Source organism: Leopardus geoffroyi, chromosome D4 (genome assembly GCF_018350155.1).
Source record: "Leopardus geoffroyi isolate Oge1 chromosome D4, O.geoffroyi_Oge1_pat1.0, whole genome shotgun sequence".
NCBI lineage: Eukaryota > Metazoa > Chordata > Mammalia > Carnivora > Felidae > Leopardus > Leopardus geoffroyi.
The window spans coordinates 69998070-70023691 of record NC_059342.1 but is presented as its reverse complement, the minus strand read 5'-3'; the positions used below and the strand labels follow the sequence as shown (position 1 = coordinate 70023691).

Genomic DNA, 25622 nt, shown 5'->3' with positions numbered 1-25622 from the left:
TTCTCCCAAATCCCATCTGTGTTTAAAGATCCCAGTTTCCTGGGGCGCCTGGGTGGCGCAGTCGGTTAAGCGTCCGACTTCAGCCAGGTCACGATCTCGCGGTCCGTGAGTTCGAGCCCCGCGTCGGGCTCTGGGCTGATGGCTCAGAGCCTGGAGCCTGTTTCCGATTCTGTGTCTCCCTCTCTCTGCCCCTCCCCCGTTCATGCTCTGTCTCTCTCTCTGTCCCAAAAATAAATAAAACGTTGAAAAAAAAAAAAAATTTTAAAGATCCCAGTTTCCTGTTCACATACTTAGATTATTATATTTGTAATCATCTCTTTTTGTCCTACCTGCTGAGAAATACAGTTATAGCAAGTTTTGTCCTACTTGCTGAGAAATAGTTGAGAATTTGCCGAAAGTTTCACAAATATTTTATTTGGAGTGTAGGAAGAACTGGTTAATATTAAAGGCTGAAACCATTACTAATTTGATGTTCCACTTTTTTTTTTTTAATTTTCTTTTAACATTTATATATTTTTGAGAGACTGAGCACAAGTGGGGAAGGGGCAGAAAGAGAAGGAGACACAGAATCCGAAGCTCGCTCCAGGCTCTGAGGTGTCAGCACAGAGCCCAATGTGGGGCCTGAACCCACAAACTGTGGGATCACGACCTGAACTGAGTCAGATGCTTAACTGACCGAGCCACCCAGGCGCCCCGACATTCCACTTTCTAATGTATCCAGAATGCCTTTTGCTCTGATTAAAGATCACTGCTGTCCTAGGCATCATTACTTTGTGGCTGTAGTGGCAGTTGGTTTTCTGTTTATGACCATCTCTCTCTCTCTCTCTCTCTCTCACACACACACACGCAAGTTACCACTTCTGATTTACTATATAAATTACTACAAGTATATAAAACTGCTGTGAGTTGTGAACATTGCAGATTTGACTTGACTCACTATTTGACTCTTTCCCATAAGCCAGCTTTGTGATGTGTGTCATATTTAGGCCTCAGGAAAGTACTTAGTTACTCCTTGCCTTGGCCTTTGGGCATCACTCATGTATAGTTGAGATCAGGACTATTATATTTGTGAATGTCAACATCTCTAGTAAACAATCTCTTGAGGTACAATTTAAAGAATATATGAAGATATTTCTTGTTGAGGAAACATTGAGTATATGTAACATATTCTTGATTAAGGCAGATGATGCAGCCTGCGTAGTTAACAGGAAAGTGAGGAGTCTGTCTCTCAAAGCACAAGGAGTAAAGCTTGTAGATGGAGCTCCTTGTATAGCTGAAACGCTGCTCAGGAGGTCCTCATATCTTAAAAAGATCTCCAGTGAGTACAAAATTGAAAACAATGATTCGCCCTCTTAATTTTCTTGTTTTCTTTCTGAGTTTTTCACATTCTTAGACCAGTGGTTCTCAAACTTCAGCATGTATCAGAACCATTCTTAGGGCTTGTTAAGGTACAGATTGCTGGGCCCCTGCCCAGTTTCTTTTTCAGTAGATCTGGAATTGAGCCCAAGAATTTGCATATCTAGCAGGTTTCCAAGCAGTCCTGATGCTGCTGGTCCATGGACCACACACTGAGAACCTCTGCCCAGGTACTGACTATCCCAGTGTCCCAGAACCACTTCTGCTGGTGCTGAATAAGGCAGATAACATGTATGGACAGAGCAGAATTAAAGGGAGTTTGTGGGGGAGAGTGGGTCTAATAGCTAAGGAAAGCTTGAAGGGAATCTTAAATGGTAGAAATAAGCATTAGGGTTGGAAGTCAAGGCTTCCTACATAGGATTCATTTGTAGCCGTGTGTGATAACTGATCAATAATTTGTCAGTTAATGATTGCTGAAATGCATTGAATTCCAAGAGTTACTGGTGCAGTACACTAAAAATGTGCTAGTTTTTAATTTTTTTCTTTTTTCTTTTAAATTAGTTGGCTTCCTGAAGCTCAGGTAGTCCAAAGAGCCCTCAATTCTGCGGCTAACAACGTGTATCAGTATGGAAGAGAGTGGATAACCCACAAGGTAAGGGAAGAGCCTCTCTTTGTGGCTTTCTCTTTGTAGGTTCTTCATTGGTAGGACTTACTGCTTTAATAAAGTATAAATGGAGATTCTGTTTCGAACAGTTTGTTTGTGAAATAGGCTTAAATCTACTAGACAACAAGAAATGTACAAGGAAATTAAACTTTCTGGATGATTGTATTTAATAGTGCTAGTGGGGCGCCAGGGTGGCTCAGTCAGTTAAGTGTCCGACTTCAGCTCAGGTCATGATCTCACAGTCCGTGAGTTCGAGCCCTGTGTCAGGCTCTGTGCTGACAGCTTGGAGCCTGGAGCCTGCTTCAGATTCTGTGTCTCCCTCTCTCTCTGCCCCTTCCCTGCTCATGCTCTGTCTCTCTCTGTCTCAAAAAAAAATAAAAACATTAAAAAAAAAAAAAATAGTGCTAGTAGCCTGAACAGAGAGATTTGTCCTTTGCTTCTTGTTCAAGGTAGATATTCATTCTGTCCTAATGCACAAATAATGATCATTAAGATTGGTCAAATAAGGCTTTGTGGAGAAGAAAACGTTGTTAGCAAATATTAAATATTATCTGCTGGTGACTGTGGTTGGCATTTCTAGTTTGTTTCTTTTCATCTTTCCAAGAAATTTGCAGTAGTCTGAATTATTTTACCCAGTTTACAGAGGAGGAAACAGGCTTAGCAAGGCTGAGTAAATTCCCAGTGGTCACGTTGTGAATTGCAGACTTGGTTTCAAACTGAAGACTAATTCTAAATCCCTTGTTGTTTCTACTATAGCATGCTTAGAAGTTCATGCCCAAAACTGGGTTAGGTGCTTTAACATGGCACTTGAGAGAAACGCTGAAGGAATGGTATATCTTAGATGAATAAAGAGAAAGAAGAGTGTATTTTTTTTTTTAATTTTTTTTTTTTCGTTTATTTATTTTTGGGACAGAGAGAGACAGAGCATGAATGGGGGAGGGGCAGAGAGAGAGGGAGACACAGAATCGGAAACAGGCTCCAGCCTCTGAGCCATCAGCCCAGAGCCTGACGCGGGGCTCGAACTCACGGACTGCGAGATCGTGACCTGGCTGAAGTCGGACGCTTAACCGACTGCGCCACCCAGGCGCCCCAAGAAGAGTGTATTTTAAGGAGTGTTTTTGTGAGCCAAGATGTGGAGACAGGAGTCTGCTTGAGGAGATTAGTCTATCTGAAGCTTTGTGGAAGGAAATGAAGGATAGAGGAAAAGGCACAGTTATTGCAGGTAAGGGTTAGACTCCATGGGACAAATTTGGGATATCCTTTTATTCTCTACCCCCCAGTAGTGCCTATGAGAAGGACGGTAATTTGGAGTTTTAATAGATTGAAGTAATTAGGATCATCTAGGGATTAACAAGGTTTGTTGCAGTTAGATGTATGCCCAGAAAAAAAGTATTGGTATGTGATTCCTTGTTCAAAATTCAAGAACAAAGTCTCAAAAAAAAATTATCTTGGAAATTACGCTGTCCACCTATGTATAGTAATGTAACCTAAGGATGGAATTATTGTTGAGTAAAAAGTTAAGAGAAAGATCTGTGTTACTGTTTTTCTTGAGCCCGTACCAGGTAACCAAATCAAATGCCACATGGAAGTCTTTAAAAAATATTTGGTGAATAAGTGAAAGATAAGTCTATTGGTATGGATCTCATAACTATCATAGAAGAAGATCCAGCCATTGCAGAAGCCTCTGAGACCTCTAGAAATATATTGGATGACTTACTCTGCTGAAAGCATAGTATTTAATTTTTTGGCTTATATATTTGTTTTGGTATATAATTTGTATTCTGAAAATCTACCTACTTGGGGAAAGCTGGAGAATGTTCCTTAGAAATTACTTAGAGAAAAGATAAGTTTGAAACCTTTTGTTCGAGACTGTAAAAGGAAAGACAGCTGAAGAGAGAAGAGTATTGCTAACAAAGATGGTAACATATACTCATGGTCCTGATTTAGAAGACATGAGGATAATATCTAAAACCAGCCATTGAATGTGTATTGACTGACGAATGGATAAATAAAATGTGGTGTATCTATATACGATTACCTGCCATAAAAAGGAAGGAAGCACTGATACATTCTACAATATAGATGAACCTTGAAAACATTATGCCAGTTGAAAGCAGTCATAAAAGAACACATACGTATGATTCCATTTGTATGAAACATCCAGAAGAGGCATATCTATAGAGACAGTACAGTAGTGGTTTCCAGGGGTAGGGAAGATTGGGGGAAATGGTGGAGTGACTGCTAAGAAGTATAGCGTTTCCTTTTGGGTTAAGGAAAATGTTTCAAAATTGCTTGTGGTGATGGTTGTGTAAGTTTGAATATACTACAAGAAATATTGAATTACTACACTTAGGTGGGTGAATTGTAAGGTGTGTGAATTATCTCAATAAGGTTTAAAAAAAAAAGAACCATTGAAATTATAGGGGTAGCTTTTCTTTTTTTTTTATTTCTTTTTTATTTTATTTTATGAATTTTTTTTTCAATATATGAAATTTATTGTCAAATTGGTTTCCATACAACACCCAGTGCTCATCCCAAAAGGTGCCCTCCTCCATACCCATCACCCACCCTCCCCTCCCTCCCACCCCCCATCAACCCTCAGTTCCCAGTTTTTAAGAGTCTCTTATGCTTTGGCTCTCTCCCACTCTAACCTCTTTTTTTTTTTTTTTTTTCCTTTTTTTTTTTTTTTCCCCTTCCCCTCTAGGGGTAGCTTTTCTAATAAGCTCAGATCTTATCCAGCTAAGAATCATGTAAGAATTGCGTCTCAGGAGCAAAAGTGTGGAAGGGTCTGAAGCTAGGGAAAAAGGTCATGCTCAGAAAGGGAAGAAAGTTTTTTTGGGGTATGTTTAGGTATGAGCAGAGAAGGTTCCTGTCTTCCTTCCCCCCGTCTATGTTGTCAGCCTTATCTCCTGTATCCTCTATGCATTATTTGGGTTCTATCAAGGCCTGCTAGTTTGCTGTTTTCTCAAATCCAGCTTACTTTCTTCATTCAGCATCCTTGTTTGAGCTAACCTTCCTGCCTCATAAGTTTTTTCCAAAATTTGTACCTGGAGGCAGCAGGAGAATAAGTCATGAATGGGTTTTCTCTGTCCCTTCTCCTATGACTAGAATGAAGAAAGTGACAGCCAAGTCCACAAATGTTCCAGGCACTGTCCTAAGTGCTGGGGGAAAGCAGGAGACCAGAAAGAGTTACCACCCTCCTGGAGCTTACTCTGGTGAGCGGGGGTAGACATGAAACATGTCAACAGGTAACCGTTTCAGATAGAAAAGTGCTGTGATCAGGTAACATGGTAGAGAATGACCTGGGGTGATACTTTAGCTGGAATGTCACAGAATGTCTCTGAGAAGGTGATCTTTTCACTAACACTGGAGATCTGGGAAAAGAAAGTTTCAAGTTGCGGGCATAGAAAATTCACAGGCTCTGATATTGGAACAAGATTGGTTTAAGGAAAGAAAGAAGGCCAACGTGGCTGGAACAGGGGATGTGGTAACAAGACTAGCCATAGGTCATAACAAGAAGTTAGGATTTTATTTTTGTTATAAAGGTAAATATAGATTTAAAACGAAAGGGATGTGACCTGATTTAGGATATTCAAAGCTCATTTTGGCTCCTTTATGGAGAGATAGGCAGGAATGGAGAAGGCAGGGCCCTGGCTAAAAGAATATTATTCCAACAGTCTAGAGGAGATTTTGAGAACTTTGACTAGGATGGTTGAAGTGGGAATTGAGAGAAATGGTCACATTTAACTTGTATTTCTGAGGTGGTTATGACAGGAATTACTTATAGATTGGGTATGGAATGAAAGGGAAAGAAGTTTTTGGTTCGCCTGACTGGAAGGGTAGCTGTGCCATTTACTGAGATGAACAGATCTTGGAGGTTGTGGGCGGTCAGGCGGGTTACAGATAGATCGAGCTATAATTCTGTTTGGGGCATGCGAAGTTTGAGATCCCTGTCAGATTTCTAAGTCGAGATATCAGAAAAGGCATTTGGACATACGTAGCTGGGGCTCAGGGGAGAGATCTGGGCTGTAGGTGGAAGTTTGAATGTTGTCAGACTCACTCTACCTGTTACTCTGCCCATCGGTGGAGGTGAACTGTATTAGTATGATAAGGCTGCCATGACAGAGTATCACAGACTGGGTGCTCAGACAACAGAAATTTATTTTCTTACAGTTCTGCAGTCTGGGAGTTCAAGATCAAGGTGTTGGTGGGATTGGTTTCTTATGGGGCCTCCCTCCTTGGCTTGTAGATGCCTGTGTCTTCTTCACATGGTCTTCTGTCTGTGTGTGTCTGTCTCCTAATCTCCTCTTTTTGTAAGGACACTGATCAGGGGTGCCTGGGTGGCTCAGTCGGTTAGGCGACTGACTTCAGCTCAGGTCATGATCTCACGAGTTCAAGTCCTGCGTCGGGCTCTGTGCTGACAGCTCAGAGCCTGGAGCCTGTTTCAGATTCTGTGTCTCCCTCTCTCTCTGCCCCTCCCCTACTCTGTCTGTCTCTCTGTCTCAAAAATAAACAAACATAAAAAAAAAAAAAAAAGGGGGCGCCTGGGTGGCTCAGTCGGTTAAGCGTCCGACTTCGGCTCAGGTCATGATCTCGCGGTTCGTGAGTTCAAGCCCCGCGTCGGGCTCTGTGCTGACGGCTCAGAGCCTGGAGCCTGTTTCGAATTCTGTGTCTCCCTCTCTCTCTGACCCTCCCCCGTTCATGCTCTGTCTCTCTCTGTCTCAAAAATAAATAAAGGTTAAAAAAAATAAATAAATAAATAAACAAACATTAAAAAAAATATTTTGTTTTAATTTATAAGGACACTGATCTTGTTGGATTAGGGCCCACCCTAATGACATCATTTTAATTTGATTACCTCTTTAAAGACCTTATTTCCAAATGTAGTCACATTCTAAGGTATAGGGTGGGGGGGGGGGTGTTAGGATTTAGGAGGGACACAATTTATCCCATGACATGGCCTAAGGAGAAAGTACATATAGAAGAGGACCAAAGATAGGTTCTTAGAGCAGCTTTTGAAGGTCACAGAAGCAAGCCAGCAGAGAAGGTGGAGGAGGAGTATTCTGTGAGGTGGGGGGGGAACAGCCTGTGTTTATCTTAGAGGCTGAGAGAAGATGTTTCCAGAAAGACTTGGTCAGCCTGTGGCAAATGGCTGTTAAGATTCCAAGCAAAGTGAGAACAGAGAACTGCCCACTGACTTACCATCCCCATTTTATAGATGAGGTTATTCACCTTAAGTTACCCAGCATTCAAATGGCATTCTGACGGCTCTTAGTGCTTCACTGTCTTTCGTCTGCAAAGAGCATCTCAGACACCACCAATAATAGCTGTGCTTTGGTGATTGTAGAGTTGTTTACTGTTGAGCTGTGCTGAAGTGGATGCCAGTTTGCGATAGTGCTTTATTGTGGTGAATGCCGCTATGCGGACAGCCTAGACTGGGGGCTCTTCTGGTTAAAGGGTGGGGGGGGGTGGTGTCTCAGAAACTGAGAGTAGAGGGACAGAAAGAACTGGTACTAGGCAGTCTGTGAGTATCTGGCAGTCATGATACCCAAAAGACAAATTTAAAGTAATTAAAAGAAGACCAGGGCTAATTGTGGCTTTTAGTTATTTTGGACAGTTTGCTGTGTTAGGTGTTTTTGGTTCATAGGTTATATATGCTGTAGTTGAAAGAGTACTAGAGAGTTTTTAATCCTGCCTCTGCCGGTTAGCTGCCTGACTTGGGCCTGTCGTAGGTTCTTTCTAAATCTGTTTTCTCATCTTGAAAGAACAAAGGTGATAAAGACCTTTTTCTGACCTAACCCTTGGGGTTGTTGTAATGATCACGTAATGTAGGTGAAAACCATTTGTAAGTTGTAAAATGCTATACGAAGATAATGGCTTCTATTATATTTACTAATTTGTGTTTGGTTTATGAATAAAGTATAGAGGAAAACATTGGGCAGATATGTTTGTACCAAATAAGTCTAAAAACTGGTTCAGATATCAGTAAGGACAGCATCAAGTAAGCAAAAGGTGTGGGTAGGCCACACAAAAGAAAACACTCATTGAAAACCAACACAGAAAAGTGGTCACTATCGTACCTGAAGAAGAAAATTATTTGGTTACAATTTCACAGCTATTAAATTATCTAAAAATTTATCAATCCATAAGGCTTTGGGAAAACTGGTTTATTCATACAATGTTGGAAAATGTTAATTGGTATACTCCCTATGGAAGACAGTGCATAGCAAGAGCCATTAAAGTGCCTATTTCCTTTGATTCCTATACATTTATCATGCTATTAGTAATAAGAAAAAAAAATTGTGTATAAGGACATTCATTGCATTGTTACTTGTGACATTAAAAATTGGGAACCATCTCCATATCCTATGATTGGGTAATGATAAACTAATATCAGAACTTAAGGTAGAGTGTGCAACTCTTGATCTTGGGGTTGTGAGTTTGTGCCCACCTTGGGCATAGAGATTACTGAAAAATAAAATCTTAAAAAAAAAAAAAAAAAAAACTAATATGGAACCATTAAAAGTAAGGATGAAAGTGATGAAGTGATGAAAAATTCTAAATTATGTTTATAAACACAAAAAGTCGCAGAGGATATAGAATAATGGAAGCATTTGTGGTAAGGAAGTGGGACTACAAATCAGTGTTTAGCTTTTAAAAAATGTTTTTATATTATGCTATTGTTTGTTTTTAGAGTGTGCAAGCAGAGGTGGGGGGCAGAGGTGGGGGGAGAGAGAATCTTAAGCAGGCTCCACACTCAGCATGGAGCCCAATACATGGCTCCATCTCATGACCCTGAGATCATGACCTGAACCAAAATCAAGAGGTGGACGCTCAACCAACTGAGCCACCCACACACCCCTATGTTATGGTTTTAATAACAAAAATGTGGCGTATTATAATGAATAACTTTCCTCAAAGTTATCTTGTCTCACTGTACTTGATTCCCACAAACCCTGAAGCCAGTCTCATCATCAGTCATAACTCTGAGACCTGATGCCTCTTAGCAAACTATGGGAAATATTTGTGTTTATAGCGAAGGTCCTAAAATTTTACTTGAAGTTCTGTGGTAATTCTTACACCAGTGATAAATGTAACATGAGATTTCTGTGTAATGGATAAACACTTGGGCCACATGCAACATATTTGTCTCTGGCCAGATAAGATTTGCTAAGTCAGTGATCATGGCTTCACATGTACCTTTCTCTTACAACCTGAGGTGGCTCTCTTAGAGACCCAGAAATAGAGGAAAGCAAAAAGCCAAAAAAAGCAAGGAAATTTGCTGGGAATATTGAAGAGTACAGAGTTTAAGGAAAGATTATAAGATGGCTAGAGGCAATTAAATAGTCTGGAACATTTTAGTTTGATTTGGAACAAATATAAAGACCCAGCATGAATTAATTTTACTGGATTGTTGCCTGAGATATTAAACCAGATTATGTCTATTTCTTCCAGCTTCATAAAATTCTGGGAGATAAGGTGAACAATACTGCTGTAATTGAAAAGCAAGTACTAGAACTTTGGGACAGATTGTATCATTCTTGGTTTGTAAAGGTAAGTTATTAGATGATTTCGATTTTAAACTTATAAAGTCCTTTTATTTTACAGATTCATTGACTAGATACATATTGACTAGATAGATATTAACATTGGATGTCATTTATTGAAATTTGGAAGCTACAGGGTCTTAAACCTCAGGTCACTAAAAGTCAGCTTGAGTTGATGGTTAATCTCCATGGCAGAACCCACCTGTCACTGTGCTGTATTGTATTCCATCCTCTGTTCATTGTTTTACTTTTTAAAAAATACTTTATTTATTTTTGAGAGAGCAAGCAAGTGGGAGAGGGGCAGAGATGGGAGACAGAGGATCCGAAGCAGGCTCTGCCCAGACAGCAACGAGCCCAATGGAGGGCTTGAACTCCCAAACTGTGAGATCATGACCTTAGCCCGAAGTCAGATGCTCACTGCGTGAGCCACCCAGGCACCCCTCCTCTGTTCATTATTTTCAACAGCATCTCATCTCTGTACAGTTGAAATGTAACATAAACCACAGATATAATGTTAATTTTTTTTTTTTTTTTAATTTTTTTTTTCAACGTTTATTTATTTTTGGGACGGAGAGAGAGACAGCATAAACGGGGGAGGGGCAGAGAGAGAGGGAGACACAGAATTGGAAACAGGCTCCAGGCTCCGAGCCATCAGCCCAGAGCCCGACGCGGGGCTCGAACTCCCGGACCGCGAGATCGTGACCTGGCTGAAGTCGGACGCTTAACCGACTGCGCCACCCAGGCGCCCCGTATAATGTTAATTTTTTAATGGCCACAATAAAAAGCTAAAACAGGTGAAATTAATTCTAAAAATATTTCACTTACATCACTATACCCAATATATTATTGTTTCAGTATATAAGCAGTGGAAGAAAAATCTTAATGCAATATTTTATAGCCTTTTTTTTTTTTTTCCTATAAGTCTTGGAAATCTGATATGTATTTCGTACTAATACCACATCTCAGTTTTTGGACTAGCCACATTTGAAGTGCTGATAGCCACATGTACATAGTGGCTACTGTTTTAGATAGTAGAGCTCTAGACATTAAGAACTTGTCTCTTTGAGGAAGGAAAATAGATCCAGCAGTTTGGAGATGTATATTTTTATCACCCTTACCTGCTACTTGTGCTGATACACTCTTCAGAATTTCTGGCGGAAAATAATACCATTTACCACTAAATTTAAAAACGATGGTTTTGAAAAGCAGCTGGTTGTTTGGGGCCATACTGTATACTGTGTTGGCAGGGCCTGTGGACCCTCAGGGGCTGTGCTATGGAAGATGACTGTCATATCCAATGGGGAAGGAGGTAGAGAATGAGATAAGGTGGTAAATTTTGACAGGGTTGATGGTAAGGAGAAGAGCATGTATATATCATCCTTTTAACTTGGGGTAGAAGGGAGGAAAGCTCAATCTCAAATTTGAGTTGGTTGCATAGTGACCTGTTTTCACTCCTGGGATGAATTGAGGGAAGCCGGCTGGTTTTTATGAGTTTCAAAGACTGGAGGTTAGAACTAATTGGGGAATCCCTAGGCAGTAATCTGCTGAAGTACTGGTCAATTGGAAAGGTTATATCTATTTTTTTTGCTGACTCTGGGACTTGTGCTTACAAACAGCTTTTTTTCTATGCCTCACCCCTTTTGAGTTTCATTGTATGGCCCAGGGAAGTCAGTGTTTTAGAAGCATAGGTTTGTAAGTAAGTAAGTATGTTGCTTTCTTTCCTAACACCTAATGTCTTCATTGCATAATGAAGGTTGATATATCACTATGATGTTAGCAAAAGTGTCAGAACAGAAACAAAATGTTAAGAACCTACTTATGTTTCTGAATTTTAACCTCACTAGTCATTTTGTTTATTCATATCTCTTTCAAATTTAATTATTCCTGCATTCTTGTCAATGTATTTCTCTTCCATATGGATGAGTTAGATTTTTCTCCCCATTTTTGTTTCTTTTTCATTTATCCCCCATTTTGTTGAGATATAAATGACATGTAACATTGTTTTAGTTTTTAATGTACTTTGTATTCCTCTCTCCCCCTTGCTTTCTTTATCTTGTATGGAAGGTTAATAATTAGGGGAGTGGGATGAGGAAAGGAAGAAAAAAGCAAAAATGGGGACCGCCAAAAAGGTAGAGGGGCTCAAAAGAGGAAAAAAAGAAAGTAAATGTTGTGTTGGTGTACAGTCAATATGTATTGAGAAATGAAGGTTGTACATAAATGTATTAAAAAGGAAGTGCTTGAGCTCAGCTGACAGGTGGTATCTAGAAGGTATCTAAAGAAGAAGAAAAAATGTGTTTCATATTTTAGGTCTTTAGGTAGAGTTCTTAGCTGATTTCTTAAATAATGCAAAGTTTTTCACCTTTGAGTAACTACTCAAGTGCTCAAGTGGACATAAAACAAAATAGAGTATTTATACTTCTTATGCTTTTGGAGATTTCATGTCTGAACCGTTTTATTCCATAGAATGTAACGCATTCTGGAAGGCACAAAGGACACAAGATGCATATAAATCGTCAGAATAGCTGGCTGGGAGACATCCTGGACTGGCAGGATATCGCTTCCTTTGTTCACGAGAACATTGAGACATTTCTTTCGGTAAGAAATAGAATTTTCAGTGAAACTGGACTTAGAAATAAAAATAGAAATTCTAATTTCCAGTTTTCTGTGCACACTTAGAGGCCTTTAGTTACCTTGTTTTTAATGCCACAACATTTGCCATTTTGAGAGTTCTAAATGCACTAGAAAGATGTCTAAACACCATAGGCCTCAGGAGTAGCTCCCCTGGTGCCTTCTCTGTGGTTGAAGAGTAACTGAGAAATGCTGAATCAGGAAGCATATGTGAAGTGTTGTGGGCTCTCAGATTCTAAGATAGGTATCTGTCCCTTAGGCTGACTAGAATGTCGCTGGACCACTAGAGAGAGATCGGCCTTTCTGGTGCGCAAAGTCTTTGGCAGATAGAAATCTGATTCCACTTACATTAGAGAGACTGGATGTCCTTCAAAGGCTCAGCTTGTTGTTTACCACCCATTTTCCCACCATGTTCCACCCACCTCTGCCTTGTTTGCCTAACGGTCGGTCGAAGGCAGCAAGGAACAGCTTGCAGCATTGCTGAAGTTTTAACAACCACTCTTGGTTCAACAGTGTGTTTTATAAAGTGTCCTGGCATGTGGCTTTTCACAGAGATGAGAGGATTTTCTTGTGAATGGACTGGTGACTTTCATCAGTTTAACAAAAGTTGAGGTTTGCAATGCTAGATTTTTTTTTTTTTTAAAGATTTTAAGTAATCTCTACAACCAGTGTGGGGCTCAGACTCAACCCTGAGATCAAGAGTTGCACCCTGTACTGGTTGAACCATCCAGGTGCCCCGCAATGCTAGATTTTTTTTTTTAATTTAATTTTTATCAAACTATTAATAGATGACCATAGCAGAGAGTCAATAATAGTTTAAGATTTTCAGTAAAAAAATGACAGTGCCCTGCTTTGTGCTTCTCCACTTCAGTCTCATTTTCTGGAAACAGCTGTCAGTTCTTTTAGCTTTCTCTGGTATTTATCTCTAAATTTCCAAAATAATATTTATACTGGTCTTTCTTGGTTTTGTAATTTTAGGTATTATCTTTTGGCTTCCTAATTTGGAAGATGAAGATAAAGATGTGACTTTGAAGTCCCTCAGTGCTCTCTTCTATCACCTGTGGGGTTTTCTTACAGCTCTTTTGGTTCCTCCCCCAATCCCTGCACTCACAGTTGCCCTTCTTCCCACTCACCTAATACAGCTACCACAGTGTGGAGTTAAATCTAGAAATTCATGTCCTTCAGTTCTAAGAGTTTATGTGTTTGATAATCTGTTTTCTCTAGTGCAGTGGTTGTCAAACTTCTTGGTCTGAGGATTCCAGGGTTTTTGTTTGTTCACGTGGGTTCTATGGATTATTATTGTATTAGCAGTTAAACCTGAGAACTTTAAAATATTTATCAGTTCACAAAAAATAACATTATATATTAACACATTTTTTGCATCTGCAAAATAACCATTTTCCAAAACAAAAAATGACTCAGTGAGAAGAGTGACTTTCTTTTACTTTTTTGCAAATCTCTTTAATGTCTGGCTTCTCATACCTGCTTCTGCATTTAGTCTATTGGAATACATTGTTTTGATCGAAGTATCTGAGGAAAATCCAGCCTCATACAGATACGTAGTTGGAAAAGAGGGGAGTCTTTTAATAGCCTTTTCAGATAATTGTGGCTATTCTTTGATACTACACCAAAACTCAACAAATGGTACTTTTTAAATGTTAATTGCAGTGTGGAATTTGAAACCATATCAATATAAACTTTTTTTGTACTGCCTTATATGGAAGTCCATTGATTTGTCTTGAATAGAAATGGGTCTTTTACATGCTTTTGTAATATGCACTGGTCATTTAGACTATTGGTTCACTGATTTTCTGTACATCCTCTAAATATCAACACATTTTCTTATAAAGTATAAAAAAAAAATCACATTCTTTAACGTCACTACCTGTCTCATCAGAAAAAAAATCTTAATGCGTCGAAGTCAACCCTTGATCGGATTTTTTATTTCTGCCTATATTCTTGTAATATCCGATAGCTCTCATGGTCTGAACCTTTCTTCCTAATCCCTTTGGGTACACAGAAATGTTACTTGATTGTTGTTGGAGACTACCAGTCTACAATTAATGTCTTCAGTTAATTTCTTAAGAATTGTCACAGAGTATTTCCTATCAGGGTGACCCAGAAACTATTTAAAAACTTTTTTAATAAAAATTCCAAAATGCCAGAAGCCCCCAAAAGAATGCATGTAAAAATCACAAATAAGGGTATTGTTGGTTTGTTTCTTGGAATCAGTGGTATTATTCATCCATTCTTTGTCCCACAAGGTCAAATGGTCAGTCATGCATATTTTTGTAGGCATTGCAAGGCATTTTGAAGATATTATGTAAGGAGTTATTGTAAATGAAACCAGCCTGCAAAGGCTCTCCTGTGAAGACTGAGCTGAGGTTTGCAAGAAATGCCGGAGACAACAAAATACGCCTTTATAAATGATACATTTGAGATAGGAAAGGAATGGATAGGCCTTTCATAGAACAGATGGTGTAACTTGCACATATGACAAAAAACAGAGCTGCTGTTTTGGAAAGGGCACACCAAAATAAAACCAGACGTTAGAGTTCTGGTCCCAGCTCTAGTTCCAATTATTAGCTCCAAGGCTCTTGGGCAAGTTTTAAAACATCTCTGAGCTTCAGTTTGTCTATCTTTAAAATGAAGTTGGTATCCTCTGCACTGCTTCTCTCACGGGACAGATATTGTCAAGAGGGAATTTAAGTTCCCGAGAAGATAGGAAATGAAAACATCTAGGTGTGCCACAGATATTGTACATCTTCTTCTAGTAGTGTTTAATGTGTATTATAGTAGCATTTAGCATATATTAGTGACCGTTTTAATAACTGATTCTAGTGAATTTACAGGTGATGGATCAAAGGAATTCAGTAGGGTCATCGTCTATCTGAAGAAAGATAGTCAGCTGTAGAGCTCTGCCCTTGACCCTATCCTACTTATTGTGATTTTAGTGAAATCATCGAAGTGATACTTTTGTATTTGTAGGCGAATCTAAGTTGGAGATGGCAAGAGGGGAGGCAGCTAATAAGACAAATACTAGAATGTTCATGTCTGCACTAATGATCCTATACAGGTTGCATTCTGGCATATTCTCCTGTAGGTTTTTTTTCTACACATATCATTTTTACATAGTTAAAATCATGCTATATATAAAATTTTTGTTTCCTACATTTTACTTTTTTTAATTATGATTTTTTAATGTTTATTTTGGGGAGAGAGACAGAGCATGAGTGGGGGAAGGGCAGAGAGAGAGAAGGAGACACAGAATCTGAAAGCAGGCTCCAGGCTCCAAGCTATCAGCACAGAGCCCAATGTGGGGCTCAAACCCACGAACTGTGAGATCATGACCTGAGCCAAAGTTGGAAGCTTAACCAACTGAGCCACCCAGATGCCCCGTTTTCAATTTATAATTATGTCATAAAATGTTTTTCTGTGTTATGATACACATATCTTTAATGGCTGCCTGATATGATTTGGAGCTAGATTCACTGTGATTTTCTTAACCATTTTCCTTACTATTCAATGTTCAAGTGTTTTCAGATGATAACGTATCCCCCCCCCCCATAAAATACTACTCCGTTCTTGTCTTTTCACTTTCTGGTACTAACGCTCTTGTATTGAAAGCAGAGTAGATAGCTGTCGGAACTTCTTTCCTCAGGATTAGTTCTAATGGTTCAGCTTTCCCTCTTCATCAGATCTTAGAGTCTCTGTGGATTGTCATGAGCCGGAACGTGAGCCTACTTTTCACCACGGTCACCACCCTCCTGACCATCCTCTTCTACAGCGGGACGGCCCTTCTCAATTTTGTGCTATCTCTGGTATGTACATGTAGATAAGAGCATGTTACCTCTCCTTCTTCAGTGAAGCATTTTCTTGGTTCCATTTGTGTTTCCTTCCTGTAGTTTCCAAATGTGATTTTTTAGGAGATACTGTCCTTTGTTTTGCAGATAATTTTCCTGACCACACTATTTTATCTATTAAGTTCCAGTGATGAGTACTACAAGCCAGTGAAGTGGGTGATAAGCCTGACACCACTATCTCAGCCAGGTCCTTCTTCTAATATTATTGGCCAGTCTGTGGAAGAAGCTATCAGGTAGGGATAAGATTTATGCTATTCTTATTTCCTTTAGACACTGCTTTCTGTGAGAAGCCTGTTTTCAGTCTTGAGCCTTTCTAATAATCAGTGCAAAACTAGTGACGGACCCTGGTATTTTCAAAATTTTTAATTTCCTTTTGAGAGAATAATGTGAGCAGCGCAAGTTTCGATAAGAAGAAAAATTCAGTTTCGGTATCCTGCTGTCAGCCCTGTGAGCTACAGCCCCCTCACCCCGTGCAGGCTCTTGCTCCCGCTGCAGCTCATGTCGCTTGCTGGGGAGAAACCCCTCTTGTACCATGCATACACCTCCCCCTTCTCTTAGAGCTCAGGAACTGCAGCTTTGTCCCGGGAGAAGAATAAATGGTCTTTCTATTTCTTCCTCTCTCCCTCTGCAGCTGGGCTCTGTGCCCTTTGCGTGAAGTTAGCCTGGAAACTGGAAATGCAAAGATTTTGGTTATTTTTAAGTCATGGGCTGGATGTGCATCACAGGTTCTGGCCAGAAACTTCCCATGTCTTCTGGGGTCCATGTATTGCAGGCTGGGCTTTTGAATGAGATGATTCCTCAACTATTTTTCTTCATATGCTCTTTCCAAGTCACTGGCTTCTGCCCTCCTTTTTCCTCTTTGTCATTTCAGGTAGGGAAAGGCCTTTTGCAGCTCAAACCTAGCTCTGCTCCTTCCCTACCCTTTCCTCTTATTGCTTGGGACTTGTTAGAGTTCTACTACATTTTTACTGCTTATGAATAGCTATACCCAAATTAAATCCTCATATCATCCGTTAGAGTTTCTTTTTGTAATAAGTTGTTAGCCAGGTGTTCTTAAACTTATTTTGAATAGTGAATCATTGGTTGGCATTTATGTTTCCACTTATTTTTAAGAAATAGCACAGGGGCGCCTGGGTGGCGCAGTCGGTTAAGCGTCCGACTTCAGCCAGGTCACGATCTCGCGGTCCGTGAGTTCGAGCCCCGCGTCGGGCTCTGGGCTGATGGCTCAGAGCCTGGAGCCTGTTTCCGATTCTGTGTCTCCCTCTCTCTCTGCCCCTCCCCCGTTCATGCTCTGTCTCTCCCCATCTCAAAAATAAATAAAACATTAAAAAAAAAAAAATTTAAAAAAAAAAGAAATAGCATTGCTTGGGGGCACCTGGGAGGCTCAAGTCAGTCGGTTAAGCATCCATCTCTTGATCTCCGCTGAGCTCATGATCTCACAGTTTGAGTTTGAGCCCTTCATCAGGCTCTGCACTGACAGTGCGGAGTCTGCTTGGGATTCCCTGTCTCCCTCACTCTCTGCCCCTCCTCTGCTCTCTTGTGTGCGCTCACTCTCTCTCTCTCTCAAGAATAAATAAAATAGAACATGAAAAAATTATTATAAAAAATAGCATTGCTTTGAACTAGTCTTCCACAGAAATCTTGATTTGACTGGATAATTTTCTCTGACTGATCTTGGCTTATTTCTTCATTGTGTTTATTTAATAACTGGTTGAGGATACCATTTTGGTCTCTGAAAAACCTTAGTTACATTCAAATAACACACATGTTCTTGAAATATATTCTTCCTAGAAAGTTTGCTGGGTTTTCTTTCTTTTTCCTACTAGCAAGGCCTGGGTAAAGTCTTCAATATCTTGCTTCCTTTATTAGCCATCAGGTAGAATTTTAAAAATGCCCTTATCCTCTCTGGTGCTCTTGGGTATCCACATGGGGCCATCTATGTAAAGATTCCAAGTTTGGGAGTGCATCATCTACTGTAACAGTTTTCAGGGTGAAGCTATCTTCGGGGAAGTCACTTGCTGGCTTTAGCATTCCTTTTAAGCCTGCACGACCATTGTTTATCATCTTTATTGAGTAAATAAAATGCTGAAAACTCTTAGCAATAAATTTACGTTAGTTTAAGTGACATCTGTCTGGCTTAAAGAAGTTTGTGTAAATAACTCGACCAGAAAGAAAAATAACCTTCAATCTTCCCAGTAGGATGAAACTAGTGAATCAACCCTATCAAAGGCTGACAGAATCCTTTCGGTCAGTGTAACTTAAGCCAAGCCTTACAGAAAAATATCTACCTTGTCCCATTAAGAACTTCAAGAAAGCTGATACTTCATTTTCCTGAAGTAATCTTTATTAGCACTGACTGTTATTTTCACAAAAGCTTTTCTGTTTTTAAATCACAGTTCTTGAGTTTTCTCTTGTTCGGCTTTCTTAGAGTGAACCGCTGGTCAACTGTCCTCTGTCTGTCTGGCATTGAGTCACTTTTGTTTTCATACAAATATGCCAACTCCTTTGTTTTAAACTTAATACTTTAATGTCATCATTGCTTGGAGTTGGTAAGCGGAGCTGTGACTTGCATGTCGGTCCAGCTGATTGAAAGCACATATCCTTCCGGTATACCACAGTGCCTTCTTCCAGGAGGAGCTGGTTGAGGCAGAAGATGATGACTTAACTTTGTGGTACTGTTAAGACTGTTTAAATAGTCACATGGGGCTGGTGGCTAAAAATTCAGGTCTTTGGCCCACAAGGGCATTTGAGGTTAGAAAGAGTGTGGTCATCTACAGAGAAAAGAAATAAATGCCTTTTTACAAATTAGATTTGCCTTATTTTCTTGGGATTGTACAGACTAAGTATGCACTGTAACAGTAGCCCATGTCTTGGTTCCAAAGCATACTAGTACAAAACCCATTTATTTTATCATGTCTTTTTTTTATTTTTTTATTTTTTTTTTAACGTTTTATTTATTTTTGAGACAGGGAGAGAAGAGCATGAACAGGGGAGGGTCAGAGAGAGGTAGACACAGAATCTGAAACAGGCTCCAGGCTCTGAGCTGTCAGCACAGAGCCCGACGCGGGGCTCGAACTCACGGACCGCGAGATCGTGACCTGAGCCGAAGTGGGCCGCTTAACCGACTGAGCCACCCAGGCGCCCCATATTTTATCGTGTTTTTAATATAGGAAAAAGCTTAAACCCTCAGTACCAGAACTGTAATCTTAATGGCTCTCAAAATCGAAAACTACAGTACAGACTAGTTAATTTGTCTGGCCCATTTGTGTAACCACGGCTATATCAAGTTATGTGAATTAAAGATTATAACTCCAGACGATTTTTAGCAGTCTCCGTGCTTATTGTCTCTTTCTTTCCTGGGTCAAATGCAAGACCTGGAATGTACAGGTTTTATAGAGATGCCTCTGTAGAACCTTCTCACATATGTAAGATAATAGTAAGTTCTAGTTTTAAGAGCTCTTGTCACATTTTTCATTCTGAAGGATTGTGTTCAAGATGGAATATGTTTCTTCACGGACAAAGATTTTAAGAGGAAAAATATTAAACAAGTGTTTATGAAAATGTTATTATACGGTCCTCAGAGGGCACTTCAGTCTACAAATTATCAGTGATCTCAGATTTTATAAACATCAATCATTAGTCATCATCAGTGTTGGAGTCAAGTGGAAATCGTTCAACTCATTTTATATGATCCATCAATAAGTTAAAAGTGGAATTGAAATTGGGAGTTAACTGCATGACCAGGCAGTGGCAGTGTCTTGGCTTTTGAAGCTTTGCCTTATGAAATATGTGGCTACTTGATGATCACCGTCTCGTTGAATTGTTGAACCTCAGTTAGGATTCTCAGATCTGAATAAGTGTTCTTCTAAATTGAATACGTTTGTGTGTTCATTTGGGTTTTCGTTTCATGAATTTTTCAGTTAGTGGCATGCATCCCCTACCCCCAAACCATTTTTGTCCCTTTAGAGCATGTCGTGTCCTGAATGTTTGCATCACATCCTTCTTCCCCGATGCTCCCATTCTGCTTGCTCTGGTGGAGATATTGCACATTACTAAGTTGCATGTTGTCACGGCCTCAGTGCAATTTAGTGTGTGTGATATTTTCACATGAGTGCATGCACACGGGTATGGCTCTTGCTTGTGGGATTACAGGTTTTCAGTGCCAGTGGGTGGTAGTCTTACTTACGAATTAGATGGGAGAATGTATGTACTGAGTTTTTTTTTTAATTTGGAAAATGAATGTACTTTTCACCTCTATCCCTCCAACTATGGAGAATTAAAGGTATTGGGTAAAAAAAATCAGTGCTGATCATTCAGTAATTCCGTATTTCCATTTTTGACTTTAAACAAATATTCGTTGCAAAGACATTCTCATGAATCTAAGGTTATAAACATTTGTTTAAATTAAAATGTGTAAGGAAGAGTTTAACGCTGTAAGAGTGTATTTTCGGGGCGCCTGGGTGGCGCAGTCGGTTAAGCGTCCGACTTCAGCCAGGTCACGATCTCGTGGTCCGTGAGTTCGAGCCCCGCGTCAGGCTCTGAGCTGATGGCTCAGAGCCTGGAGCCTGTTTCCGATTCTGTGTCTCCCTCTCTCTTTGCCCCTCCCCCATTCATGCTCTGTCTCTCTCTGTCCCAAAAATAAATAAACGTTGAAAAAAAAAAAAAAAAAGAGTGTATTTTCATTTATTTGAAGAGATAGCTCTCCTAACACTGGAATAGAGTGACACAATCTCTTATGCATATTTGGGAAAATCATATTAGCTGGAGTTCTTAAATAATAACCAACTCAGTAAAAAGAATGCCTTTTTAACCTACTTGATTAAAGATTGGTCTAATAATTCTAAACCTTTACATCAAGTTTCCAAGGGAATGACCTTAAGAAACTTTGTCTTGTATTTAGTTTCTCATTGTGATGCTTTAAAGAATTGCTAAATTAATTTTAATAGCCTTATAATAGAACTAGTGTTGAGATACAAATGTTTGCTATTTGCCTATATACTGTTCACTTTTTAATTAGTGTAAGCATCCATTATCAGCAGGCACTGTCAAAGACACAAAACCATGTAGTAATGATATAAAAACATTGAATTAATATTTCTACTGCCAAGGATTCCAGATGATTTAATGTGACGCCACTGTTGTACCCTTCTGTGTGTGACTGTGACTCACTGTTTTTCCCAGTGGGGATGGAAGGTTTCCGCAGAAGCGGCTTCTCCCTGTGCTTCTCAGCAGCATGCTAGGTCTGTGCGTACAGCGTGACCTTCCCTTCTGGAACAGGGAAATCCAGTGTCAACCAGGTTTCTGTGCTTTTTACTGTGTGGAGCTGGGTCTCTGGGACAGATGACCCCGGAAAGGAAGGGAGATGTAACTTCAAGAGAGGTTAGGTAGTAATGAAAAGAGCTGGGGGATACTATGTACGATTGGTAATTTTATATGCTGTGTTTCTGGAAGCCGGCCTGCCCTCTCTACTACCTGGCCTTCTCTTGAGGGGCAGTACAGAACGTTGGTAAGGTGACGCTTGTTGTTGTTGCCTGAGGGAACAATAATCTGATAGCCTTCCTAGTTGACCTTTAGAAAGAAAAGAGGGCAGAACCAGTGTAATGAAATGTTGGGAGCAGGCAGAATTTGATTTTGGATTCTTTCCTTTCTTTCCTTCTTACTTAGACACGTGAACGCTACCTGTCTATTGGTTTAGAGTCCTGTGTCCTCTGAGGGCATAGAGCTCCTTGACTGTGGCTTATCATTCTCCCCAACCCCCTCCTTGCTTCAAATCGCATTCCAGCAAAAGCAGATCATCTGATCAAATCCTGGGTTGTCTGGCCAGTTTTCTCCTTTTAGAAAAGTAACAACAAACCCATTTTTCTTTTTTTTTTTTTAAGCTTCCTCGTCATCTCTCTTCCCAAGAACACCCCTTTGGTCAGAATTGAGAGTGGGCTAAGAGTTGAAGGAAAGTATTAGCAAACTTGTAAGAGTTAACAGTTTCATCTTAGAGTTTGTAAAGAGTGAGGAGAGAGCTGGTTAAGAACTAAATCTTAACCAGGCGCTTGAAACCAGTTCAAGCCCCTGGTGCAGAGAAGTTAGATATACAGTTGACTCCTGAATAATGTGGGGGTTAGGAGACACCAGCGCCCTACACTGCCAAAAATCCACATAGGACTTTTGACTCTCCAGAAAGTTAACTGCTAATAGCTTACTGTTGACTGGAAACCTTACTTATAAGCAGTCAGTTAAAGCATACTTTGTATGTTGTTCTTATTGTATACCGTATTCTTAGTTTAGTAAGCCAGAGAAAAGAATATGTTATTAAGAGAATCATAAGAGAAAATACATTTTTTTAAAGTTTATTTATTTTGAGAGAGAAAGAGAGAGAGAGAGAGAGACAGTGTGAGTGGGGGAGGGGCAGAGAGAGGGACAGAGAGGGAATCCCAAGCAGGCTCCATGCTGCCAGCACAGAGCCTGATGTGGGGCTTGAACCCACAAAGCTCAGATCATGACCTGAACCCAAACCAAGAGTTGGATGCTTAACTGACTGAGCCACCCAGGTGCCCTGAAAATACATTTTCAATACCATATCAAAAAAAAAAAATCCGCATGTAAGTGGACTAGTGTAGTTCAAATGTGTTGTTTAAGGATCAGTCATACAGTTGTATAAACGAGGCATGGACACACATCTTTAGTACCATACAGTATAAATGCACAATAGTGTTTATTAGGGGAAAACTTAGACAAAGACTGATTGTGAATGAATTTGGAATTTTTATTCACAGAGAGGTATGTTTAGGGACCCCTGTTGGATTGGATGCCCTGTAGCCTGCCTTCCAGTTGAAGGGAACCCTGCCCTTTATGGCTCTGTGTATGATAGATAGGACTGTCTAACGGTGGAAGCTTTCTGAATGAGGATGCAACCTTGTTAGAAAGCGGGGAGCTTCCACCTCTGTGGCTGGTGTCAGTCCCATCCCTTGAGCTACATCAGACCTGCTAAGCCAGCTCAACTGAGCTACCAAAACATGGGAAGAAAAGAGCATCCAGTGTCTTCTGAATTTGATTCTGTTAAGTTGCTGAGTGCTGGGAAAGCCTGGAGATGCAGTTGGAGAATAATGTCAATGAGTTTTGAAGAATCACTGGAAAAAAAGAGGTCCCAGAAGACTGAGCACAGGCAAACACTCTATTCAAGAGAGAGGATTGAAGTAGACAGTAGAGGAAGACTAATGTTACATACCTATTATAGCCTGATGAATTTGATGCAGATTTTCCTGTAAATTTCCATAGTAGATGCTTGATCATATGGTTGTGAATAGTTACAAAGGGAAGGGTAATTTCCAGTGGCACCATGCATTCACCTGGCACGGGTCATATGTAACCACCCTTAGAAAAATGCCGCAAGCCAGAGCTTTTGTGATTTTTACAAGAGATTTGGTGAAGTATATCATAGTGTCTTTCCTGGATGGCAAGATAGAAGAATGCTTACTGAATTTGAATATCTAAAAAGTGTTGATTAATGGATTGACATCATTGAGTGAATGAAATGAGAGAATGATCTTTCATTGGTATGATTATAAGGAATAAATATGCCTGCATTGATTAAACTAGTGATTTCTGGTAACCCGTTCAAACTGTATTGTGTATGCCATTAATTTTGTGTCAAATGAAGTTGTGTTAGATTATGAAAATGAACAATTCCCAGTCTCTGAATTTCAGGTTCCAAAGAACCTGAGAGATGAGTGATTATACACTCAGTATTTTGGATTTTTGCTCCGGTAGCTTCATCGGTACCTTATAATTTAAAAAACTTAAGTCTAAAACTTTGTGGTATGCTGCTTTCACTCTCAGCTTTGCCGTACCCTGCACCCCTTTAGCACATAGCAAAGATTGGTTTTCTTCCAAAAACCACCAGGAGAAAAGAGAAAGTTACCACGTGCGTTATTTTTAGCCTTACTACAATGCTACCTGGTAATAGTGACACAATTCTCTGAAAGCACCAACTTAATTGCGTGCTTACTGTGCAACAGTCACTAAGCTTACCACTTGAGTTGCAGTGTTAATGTCCATCATACCGTTATGAAGTGAATGCTTGCCGTAATGCCAACATTATGAAGTTAAATGTTGTCTCTATTTGACAGTTAGGAAGAGTGAAGCTCAGAGAAGTTGTACAGTTTTGAAGATCATGCCACACTAATCAGTGATAGAATGGGATTCCAAAGCAGTGGGTGACAGAGCCAGAGCTCTTGTGGCCCCGTTGCCCTGTTCTTCCTGCCGAATCCATGTCCTGTTTGCCTTCACTAATGTTTCTCATTTATGAGCTCGTTCTTGACTGTTTGCTTCCTCAACACTCTTACGTTTCATTCATATGTTCCTTCTCTGAGCGGTCTCCTAACCTCCAAGCCAGTGGCCTTCACTTCTGTCCCTTCTTTTGTCCATCCTCTACACTGACATATGCTGAGCACCCACTGTGCCAAACCCTGACTTACACATTTTGCATGTATTATTTCATTGATCCCCTGTCTGGTCCCCTCATTCACTCAGGAAAGAGTCCGCTGGTCAGAAATCAAGAAAATTCTTTTAAACTGGGAGTGTAGTTCATGTTTTTTTTTTTTTTTTTTTAATGAAGGCTGGAAAAAGAATAAAAAATGAGGGCGTGAGTTATTCCCAAGTGAAAAGGCAATAACGACCCTCTTGAAATTGTTGGATCTGTGCACTAGATCACTCGGATGTACTAGCTCCCACGATAGGCATCCACCTGACTAAAAGCCAGTGCGTTGGGTGCGGAGTGGGTCATAGAGTTCTATGTAGCGTTGCACCAGCAAGGCACAGACACACACATTGTGGCCGCCACATGTGGCCTGTTGCATCTTTCATTGCTGCTCTGTTCCTCTCCCCTTTCCCCATGTTCTACTTCTATTTTCCAGAATGTTTCACTCTAATACGGTGATTAGGACCCCAGTTTGCCTCGGGATGGGTATACTGAGCCTTAGTCCCCTTTTGGAAGTGGTCAGCTAGGGTAGCCACTATTGAATAATGGTCCTGGCCAGAGCCAGATGCAGGTGTCATGCAGCTGCCCAGGCTTCTCTTGGTGGTCTCTTGGCCTTGAGGACCATTAAGTACATGTTTGGCCTGCAGGTGAATATCTTCGTAATATAGAATAGGAATCTGGATACCAAAAATACATCTTCATCCAACATCTTGATCTTTAGTGAGTTGGGTGACTGGATTTGGAGTTAGTGTACCAGAGTGATCTAGTACACCGATCCAACAATTCCCAGAAGAGTTCTCTTGCCTTTTAACTGTGACTGGCTCAGTACCATTCCTCCCACCCTCACCCTCATTTTGAACTTTCTTCTTCTTTTTCTTTTTTAGAGAAAAGATTTTAACAGATTTACCTGATTTTTGACCAAGAGTCTCTCTCTCTCTCTCTCTGTCTCTGTCTCTCTCTCTCTCTTTTTAAAGTTTATTTGAGAGAGAGAGAGTGTGCACAAGTGGGGAAGGGAGCAGAGGGAGAAAGAAAGAATGAATCCCAAACAGGCTCCTTGTAGAGCCTGACATGGTGCTGAAACCCACAAACTGTGA

General features: G+C 40.1%; 1 protein-coding gene across 7 annotated transcripts in view; it reads left to right on the top strand.

Annotated features, from left to right (window-relative positions):
* The window catches only part of TMEM245 (transmembrane protein 245), a 102942-nt gene that overhangs the window by 50136 nt on the left and 27184 nt on the right, over window positions 1–25622 (top strand). For all 7 annotated transcript variants that reach the window (XM_045467728.1, XM_045467727.1, XM_045467729.1 and 4 more), the window contains 5 exons: window positions 1918–2008; window positions 9476–9574; window positions 12031–12162; window positions 15894–16016; window positions 16146–16291. In XM_045467728.1, coding sequence (XP_045323684.1) covers window positions 1918–2008; window positions 9476–9574; window positions 12031–12162; window positions 15894–16016; window positions 16146–16291 — 591 coding nt within the window. The remainder of the gene's footprint in view (window positions 1–1917; window positions 2009–9475; window positions 9575–12030; window positions 12163–15893; window positions 16017–16145; window positions 16292–25622) is intronic.